The sequence below is a fragment of the Apium graveolens genome, chromosome 11, assembly GCF_009905375.1.
Source record: "Apium graveolens cultivar Ventura chromosome 11, ASM990537v1, whole genome shotgun sequence".
NCBI classification, from domain to species: domain Eukaryota; kingdom Viridiplantae; phylum Streptophyta; class Magnoliopsida; order Apiales; family Apiaceae; genus Apium; species Apium graveolens.
The window spans coordinates 197,816,252-197,825,900 of record NC_133657.1 but is presented as its reverse complement, the minus strand read 5'-3'; the positions used below and the strand labels follow the sequence as shown (position 1 = coordinate 197,825,900).

The window sequence follows — 9,649 nt, the reverse complement described above, 5'->3', positions numbered from 1 at the left end:
GAGGGGGCATGGTCCATATATTTAATTTTTTTTAAAAAAAATACGCGCTTGAATAAGAAATATATACAAAAATGCTAAATTGTTGTAGTGTCCCATGTCTCTGTTATTATGTCACGCTATAATTTATATAAGATTCATTTACAATTTGCATTCATATGCCCCAAAATTTGGGGTGACAACTGACAAACCAATTACAGAGTGCTACAGTTATCTACTTGCTCAGTTGTCTTGTTGACTATAAAACATTACAAATGTAATTTATGTACAACACACGCTTGAATGCCTAAACCTATTACTAGTAATGCTGAACGGTGATAAACTTGTCGCAGGCTTGATAATAATTCCGCCATTTTGACGTTTTTAAGCAAAAGTTATCTTTCGCCAAACAATGACTCTAGCAGGGCAGCCTCTTCTTCCTGCAAAAAACCAACACAAGGAAATTGTTGATTCAGTATTGCTTGGTTCTTCATAGAGCTTAGTCCTGGGTTGAGTGGAAAAGTACTTACAACTAATGCATTAAATTCGGTTTCCTCGTCTATGGCACTTATCGTAGCAGGGTCCTCCAAAAGCTCCTGCTTACATTTTCAAACACAATGAGCATAACATAAAGCTTACATTAGTTTTTACACGGAAGCACCTTGATCGTTTGTAGTAGAATGTTGCAGCAATAATAGACTTAACAGTTTAGGGGAGGATTAGGAACTATGTTGCATAACATATTGGGGAAAAGGCATCGTATATGCATACATACCGAGTAAATCTGCTCAGTAAAGCAAGGGTAATCTGCTCGGATAAAAGGCTTATGACATTTATCACTTACCGATGAGTAACAAAGGCCTAGCAACATCCTCGAGAAGAAATAAACACATAAACCTTTTTTAATTATTAGCAGGAAAGATAAGAATCATATACAAGCAAGTGCATGACAACACATTTTATAACAGAAGGGTGGCACGATTAAGCAATAAATTTTCAAAACTAACTGCAGTCAAAGAACTAAATAATAAATGACCAAAAAAGGAAAGGGATTCCTTACATCATCAGCAATTTGCAAGCACCCATCCTGATCCTGCATACCGATAAAAGAAGCTAGATTGAGTAACTATATATAGGTTTCGTTTCATTCCCACTAATATGACTTTTGAAATCACGGTAAGTTCATATGCATAAAAATAAAAAATTATAATGCTATTAATGGATGAGTACATCTGGGTTGCAAGAGATGCTGCAAGGTTTACCTTTGTGGCAACAAACAGTAGTGGATCTGAAGGTGTGTAGATCATGTAATGAGAACCATCCTGCATAATGAAGTTTCTTAGATCAAACGTGGAGCGAAAGAGTAACTTCAAGGTTGGTCAGCACAGAGATTAAATAATACTTACGGCATGTCATAAATTTACTTGGAAGTATTTTATACGGAACCCTCTCGGAAGTATTAATGTTTGACCAATACCTCAAGAAATATAAAACGAGCTGCTAAAAGATTTAGTGGATGAGACATAATCGCAAGTCACTACAAGGCTGCATATATAGCAAAACTTTCATGATTTATAGGACAGGGAAAAGTAGAGATTTAACCAGATGCCCAGATCAAAACAACAAACTTTAAAAGGTAAAAGTAAAATCAAACCAAGTTCATTGATAAAGATGATAAGTATGTTAAGAATATTATTATTAGATGAAAGGTGCAGAAGTGGCCTTCGACGGTTGATTGCTGTAAATTTTATGTAGGAAGTAGGAACTATACCCATAAATAATACGGGCCTAACATGACATGCAATATGTACAATGCATAACTGCTGACAGGAGTTTACCCGTCATTGACAATACAAAGCAATCAATTTTTAGAACATTTCAATCATCAATATATTTGATAATAGATGTAGAGGTGTACCAACAACTATGATTTGAATATGTTTGTGTTTCTTGTCTTTTTCGGCCAAATTATACGTTTATAGTGATATCAACTCGACTATTCATAAGTATTCATCTAAAACCTTACCAGATGAAAGAACGTAATTTCAACGCCTTCATTTGGCAAACCATCTACATCTTCACCGTCATCTGCAGAATGCCAGAACATCTTGATGAACACTTGAAATCCATTCGTATAATTTTTACCATATATTACTCTTAAAAAGAGAAGTGGGGTTTTGGAGTAAACTGGAGGGTAGTAACTCCCTTATTCTTACAGTAGCTAGTTTTAATAATATAAATTGTTGCTAATAATGTTATCTGTAACTATCAACTTCACCTTACTATAAATCATACTACATGATATTACATAAAAAAAGGTTTGAAGACATGACAATAGACTAAATCGTATTAAGGAATTTAAACAATAAAGGGACTCAAAGACTAACAATAAACTTAAACTGATGCATAGTGGCTAATAAGTAATAAGTAATAATGTCTATTGACAATCAGCTTACAAAGTATAACTTCAGTAATGGTTTTGAGTAATTGGATATTGCAAATAAAACCGAATATTGATACATTTAGCAGCTCACAGACTTAAACACCCACAATCTTGCTACCGTGTGAACAAATTTTATGATTTGACTATTTGAAAATACAATATTTCTAAAACGTTCAACATGGTCAAAGTTAAGGACGGATACCTGTACCAAATTCAAATATGTTATCCTCTGTATAGCAGAATCCTCCTCTAGCCGTATAGCAAAACCTGATGCAGAGAAGAGAAATGATACTTTTAGAAAAAATGTTACAGACATAAAAAAGGGCAATTCCACACTTGGCCAACTAAAGGTAGACTGCAATTATCCAAGTACAAGAGTGTAGAAAGCGTACCCGCTGTGTATCAGGTGCATGTGTATCTTAGCAAGTGCATAAGCTGCCGTGGGAAGAAGGGCTTCGACTTCTTCATCACTGACCTAAAATGCAAATGCATACAAATTAACAGAGTGAAAAGTTTGAACTTGGTTTCCAAAATAACTGAAGAAAACACAATGAGGATTTAATGTCTAGTGATAAATATAAGATAGACAGACAAGCCGCGATAAATCAAAATTACAGAATTTACTCCGTGGATTACACATGTAACATGCTGCATGCTGACTCCTTAGTGAACATAAACGTATAAGTTCAAACTTAACTTCTAAAATTTCAGAGGTGTGTTTGCAGAATTAGTAAAAAATTTAGGATAATATTTGGTAAAGACAAGCGTGATCTAGCACTGAATACGAGAGCAGAAGCAGCAACCTACTATTCACCAACATCACAGGAATAATTTATTTCTGAAGAACGGATCAAAAGAATGATAATGATTCTGCAAGTCATCAAGCCATTCACGAAGGATATAGAGATTTATGAATCATCTAAAAAATGCATGCAAAAGCCTTTCTCTAACTAAATCTTGAAAAAACTGATTATCGAACAATTTTGAAGATAAACTTAAAATGGATCGACAACATACAGCTGACCATCCCTCAAAATTTGTACTCTTCATTATCTGAACAGGCCTGCAGCAAAAAAATTGTCAAAATATAACCAGAAGACAGAATAATTATCATTTGTCTGAAGGCTTGCAAGGAAAGCAGCTCCAATACTTACATATCAACTGGGCAAAGAAGCAAACAGTCGTCTCCTCTGGAACTTTTGAAAACTCTTCTGACGACACAGTCTAATGGGTAATTATTGGTGGAATCAACCTGTACATGTTTATTTCAAATTGGAATGCTCAACAAAATGAAGAAGACACATATAATGGTACAGAAAAAGAAGGTACGAAGTGAGTAGCGTTAATTAATATACCAGAAATATTTCATAAATAAATCTTTGTATGTGTGTAGCCTACGTGTTTACTAGAGAGACTAATCATTTTTCATGTTTCAGGAGTTCAGAATGTTTTCAAGACTTTAAAAATAGATATAAATTACCATATAATGTTTATCAATATATTTTGCATACGGCTTAATATATTTTTGTGGAATTTTGCTATTTGACCATCCCAAAAGCATGATGCCCAAGTTGGAAGTGTTTGTAATGTAAGCTTCATTGATGTGTAGTGACCACTTAATGGCAATATCCACATGAAATATCAGCTCAAGAGTGATTATGGAGGCTTAGAAACATGTGCAATGACTTCTATCCAGGTGACCTTCTGTAAAACTAACAGCAGAAATGTTGACAAAGTATGTATTATAGTTCATTATTTCATCATTCCTCACGACTTGATGACACTGAAACATACATCACAGTTTACAATGCAAAAAATAGGCATTACCATGTAAGATAGACCATTAAGTACCTCTAATTTGACTATAATATTTTGCAACTTTTTTCCTTTTAAGGGGTTTCTTCTTCTCAACAAAGTGATATGTTTTCGTCCAGAACTAATTATCTTTCTCTTTTTCAATGAAGTACATTTACCTACTTTTTTCTGTATTCTAATTATAATTACAAGTACTGCCACTCTACCAGTCACGGGTTTTATAATTGACTAATCAACTGATTTGCTGCACACTATAATGCCATTAATAACTTCAAACGTCTTAACCAAATTTCTTTCATTAATCAGATACAACCAAGTAATTTAAAATAAATCAAACATTAATAACATCCTAACTTTTCTTCACCTACTGCTAAAACAAAGTACACACCATAACTACAAAACCAAACTCTCACAATTCCTCAACCAACTAAATTATATTCAGTAGTCTCAACGCGTTCCTCACATAATATCCGCCATATTTCAGCTTAAACTACAATTATACATCAAGTCCACTACATACCCCCAAATACATTCAAGTCAAAAGTACAAAACATGCAAGTCAGTGTATAAATGTGTGTATAAAATTGGAATATATATTACTTACAATAAACTACAAAACCAAACTCTTACAATTCGTCAAGCAACTAACTACATTTCCTAATTTCATCGTGTTCCTTATTTAGTTTCCACTATATTACCTCTTATACTACATTTATACATTAACAAGTCGAAAGCATAAAATAGGCGAATTGTACGAATAATTAATACTTACAATGGTGACAATCCGCTTACTCCGAAACCAAAACCACTTTCCCTTACAATTCGTCAAACAACTAATTACATTTCCTAATTTCCTCGTGTTCCTTATTTAATTTCCAACATATTACCTCTTATACTACATTCATACATTAACAAGTCGAAAGCATAAAATAGGCCAATTGTAGGAATAATTAATACTCACAATGGTGACAATCCGCTTATTCGAAACCAAAACCACTTTCCCTTGCTCATCCACAACAAATCCAGCTGGCGGTTTCGGCATCGACTGATAAGCCTCCACCTCCTCATCCACCTCCTCATCCTCATCATTTTCGACAAATTCACTTACACTAAAACCTTTATAAACATCATTCTTCTTCTTACTACTACTACTACTACTACTCTTATTGTTGTTATAATCACTGCTAGGCTTCTTTTTGCGCTTCTTATTGACCGGATTAGTGCTCTGTTTGGCGGCGAGACAGGTGAACTGAAGTGAATTTGATGTAGGTTTTCTAGGGTTTGAGTTGAATGAGAGTGTGTGTGGTGAGATAATTGGGATTGTTGTGGGTTTGAAATTAGGGTTTAGTGAGATTGATATGTTTAAAGATGTTGCCATTTTGTTTATGATTGTTTCAAGCCGTTATAGATACTCTTTCTGCTTAATATAGGTATACACTGTCTTCGAGAAGTGCGAGCCGAGTGAGCCGAGTTTCGAGTTGGACTATTTATTCCACTGGCAATCTGAGTTGGGCATAATTCGGAGAGTACGGTGTGTGGGAGGTTTTCTTAGGTAATCATACAATTGGAGAATAAAGTTTTATTCTAGTAAATACTAGCTTAAAACCGTGCGACGTACGGATTGCAATTTTTTTTAAATATTATATAATTTTTTAAAAAAAATTCTTGAATTCAATTCTTAATTTTGTTCATTTAAAACTTTAAATGATATGACTTCATGATAATTATATAAGTAAATGTATATGTTCATAACTTTTTAGACCATTTAAACTTATTTAAAGTATCTTTCTTCTCCATCTCCTGTTCTCGTTGCCAACCCCCACACCACTTAGTTCAAATTGTTGAACACAAGAAATTTGGCAAAAGTTCCACAGCCACGGTTGGCTTCACGCGGCTGGGAGCCAACAGAAAAGGCTTCCGCAATGAAACAATGCGGAAGACATCCGTTATGATACATTGTGAAAGCTTCCGCAATGAAACAATGCGGAAGACAACCGCTATGATACATTGCGGAAACCGCATTAATACAATGCGGAAGCGTTTTGTTTTTTTTAAAAAAAAATTATTTAAATAATATGTGCTTTAAATGTGTTTTTGATTTAAATATATTTATAATTTAAAACAAATACAATATTTATAATTTAAAACAAATAAGTTATTTTTTAAAAATAAAGTACTTAATAAAATTTAAGAAAGAAATTTATATTGAATTAAATATTAAATAATTTTTTTTAAAAAAAAAAACCACTTCCCTTACTTACCCACCCGGGTATACGTCCCTCGAACTAATATGATGGTAAGTAAGGGAAGTGGTTCTTTTTTTATTTTAAATTTTATTCAATGTTTAATTCAATATAAATCTCTTTCTTAAATTTTATTAAGTACTTTATTTTTTAAAAAAATAAAAATCAAACATAAGACTATAAATTCAAATTTATTTATCAAGATTTAATAATGAAGATTTAAGTGTTGAAGATAACATTAAACATTCAATATTAGAAATTTCAAATGAAAATATATAACTTACTTATTGACATTGTACTCCATTTATACTTATCAAGTATTTAATATATTTTCTCAACAAAATAATATTTATTTATTTTTTCACATACCTATATATTATAAAAAAACAAATTAAAATTAAGTATTATATGTTTAGACATTTTTTTTAAATATTTTTATGTATTTTTTTCATCAAAAAAAGGCAAAATATACAATAATAATTCCAAAAAAAAATTAATTTTTTGATTACCAGCTTCATTTTTTTGCTTTGTAAACCCAATTTCACCATTTTTCTCTATCATTTTTCAATTTGGAGCCAAAAAGAGGTTAGTTTTTATTTACTATTTTTAATGGCATCTCATTTATTTAATTATTCAAGTTCATCTAGTGAGCATGACGATTTTGATTATTTTACACCCGTTGGGAAAAATCTGGTTTATCGTAAGCTTATTGTAGATGATGTTAATGAATGGATAGATGTTGATAATTATAAATGTAAGAAAAAATTGGATATGGATGATGATGATATTGAGTATATGGAAAAAAAGAATATGGATTATGATGATATTGAGTATATGGAAAAAGAGAAATATCATAAAAAAGAAGAGGGAGATTGTAAGGGTAAAGGAAAAATGAATGATGATGATTTTTGTAGAGAAGAGAAAATGAATATAAGTGATATTGATGTTGATGATGATGATATGAGTTTTGACAAAAAAGGTTACGGTTTTTCAAAATCAAATATGAATAATGTTGTGCCTTGCGTTGGTATGTTTTTTAACACTTTGGATGAAGCCGAAAATTTTTATAGAGATTATGGTAGAAGTGTTGGATTTGAGATTATTATTAGGAGTACTCATAGACATTCACGGGGTAATGGTATCTCCTCTCGTTTGTATATTTGTCGTAAGGGTGGAAGACTAGGTTCTAGTACGAAATTGGATGTTGATGATGAAAGAAAGGAAAAAAGAAGGATTAGAGATGTAATTTCGAGAACAAATTGTAGTGCTCGAATGTGTGTCACTCATAGAGTTAAAAATGATAAATGGGAAGTAACTTTGGTTAAATTAGAGCATGATCATGATATGGTAACCTCGGATAAAGTACAATTCATGCAAAGGTCCAAAAATATAGATCCGGTTACCCGAGCATTGCTTGAGTTATTTGATAAATCGAGCATTGAAACCGCTAAAGCGATGAGATTTCTTGTGAAATATGGGGTGGTGTGGAAAAACTTGGATTTTCTAATCAAGATGTTCGTAATGTAATTTGTGATATTCGACGACGGGTGTTCGATTCCGGTGATGCGGGGAGTGGGATGACATTGCTACGACAATTGAAAGAAAAAAGTTTTGAAAACTTTTTCTATCGAGTTGATTTGGATGAAGAAAATAGAGTTAGAGGTTTGGTTTAGGTTGATCATCGATCATTGAACGCATACACGAATTTTGGAGATGTTGTTTCATTGACTCCACATATAGGACCAATAGGTATTGTATGCCGTTTATACCAATAATCGGGGTCAATCACCATTACTAAAATATCTTGTTCGGGTTTGCATTCATGCGGGATGAGACGGAGATTTCATATAAATGGGTTTTAAAGACATGGTTGGAAGCCGTCGGAAACAAACCTCCCCTCACTATTATTACGGATCAAGATATAGCATTGGGAAATGCTATTGCCGAGATTTTGCCGGATACCAAGCACATATTATGTTCGTGGCACATAAGTAATAAATTTCCCGAAATATTGTCGGCTTTGTACACACAATATCCGGAATTTAAAGGGGATTTTAATGATTGTTTGTACAAGTCGTTGTCACCCACGGAATTTGTTGGTAAGTGGGAGGTTTTGGTTGATAAGTATGGACTCGAGAATTATATTTGGCTAAACGATATGTATGCCATAAAAGATAAATGGATTCGTACTTACACAAAACAACATTTCTCCGCCGGTATGACCACCACCTCAAGAAGCGATTCCATGAATTCATTTTTTGACGAGTATGTGAAAGCTTCAACCGGGTTGAAAGAATTCATTGAGAATTCACAAAAGGCTTTGGAAACACAAATTCTTAATGAGGTTAAAGCCGACTACGAGACCGAGTATAAGGAAAGGAGATTGATATTTAATTCCGCCTTAGAAAATCATGCTTCTTCTATTTACACAAAAGAAATGTTTAGACAATTTCAAAATGAGCTTAGAAAAAGCACATCTTATGTGGTAAATAGTTGCAAAGATGGTTACAATTACATGTGGAAGTTGTATTTAGTTGAGAATTATAATGTGCCGGAGAATCTTAGAAGAAGGTGTCGGGTAATGGTTTCTTTGGAAGGAAATATTGATCGTGAATGTAAAAAATTTGAACATTCCGGGATGCTTTGCAAACATATCCTACGCTATCTTGACAAGAAATAAAAAACTATGATACCAACAATTTTTATCAAATCAAGATGGACGGCGAGCGCAAATAAAATTGATGGTTTTTCGCCTTATAATCCTCCCGTTCTTGTTGTTGTTGGTGATTCAACAACGGCAAGGTATAGTGCTTTGTGTAAATCTTTTCAAGGTTTGGGTGCTCTTGGAAGTTGTTCAAAACCACGATACAATTACGTGATGGATTTGATTGAGAAAGGAAAATGTTACGTGATTCAAAAATTTCGTGAAGAAGAAAATAATTCAAGAATGGAAGAGGAGTTCCAAGCTTACGATGAACATGATCCAATATTTAATCCTCCAATGTCACAAACAAAGGGAGGAAAGAAGGATTCAGCAAGGTATAAAAGTGGCAATGAGACGTCAACAACAAAGAAGAATTCGGGAAGGTCTAAAAGTGGTATTGAGACGTCAACTGTAAAAATCCGTTATTGCGGCTTTTGTGGTGTGGCCGGACATGATAGGAGGCGTTGT

General features: G+C 33.2%; 2 protein-coding genes across 2 annotated transcripts; one reads left to right on the top strand and one right to left on the bottom strand.

Annotated features, from left to right (window-relative positions):
* Window positions 1–77: 77 nt before the first annotated feature.
* On the bottom strand, window positions 78–5,759 carry LOC141697626 (uncharacterized). The gene is made up of 10 exons (XM_074502115.1): window positions 5,196–5,759; window positions 3,574–3,671; window positions 3,437–3,482; window positions 2,812–2,894; window positions 2,622–2,686; window positions 2,003–2,064; window positions 1,239–1,298; window positions 1,037–1,069; window positions 507–572; window positions 78–416 (listed from the first exon to the last, which is right to left on the bottom strand). Exons 1-10 carry the CDS (start codon window positions 5,610–5,612, stop codon window positions 372–374), a joined length of 975 nt encoding a protein of 324 aa, XP_074358216.1. The 5' UTR covers window positions 5,613–5,759; the 3' UTR covers window positions 78–371.
* Window positions 5,760–8,299: 2,540 nt separating this feature from the next.
* On the top strand, window positions 8,300–9,157 carry LOC141696450 (protein FAR1-RELATED SEQUENCE 5-like). Its single transcript, XM_074500591.1, has one exon. The coding sequence runs from the start codon at window positions 8,300–8,302 to the stop codon at window positions 9,155–9,157; it is 858 nt and encodes a 285-aa protein (XP_074356692.1).
* The last annotated feature ends 492 nt before the right edge of the window (window positions 9,158–9,649 follow it).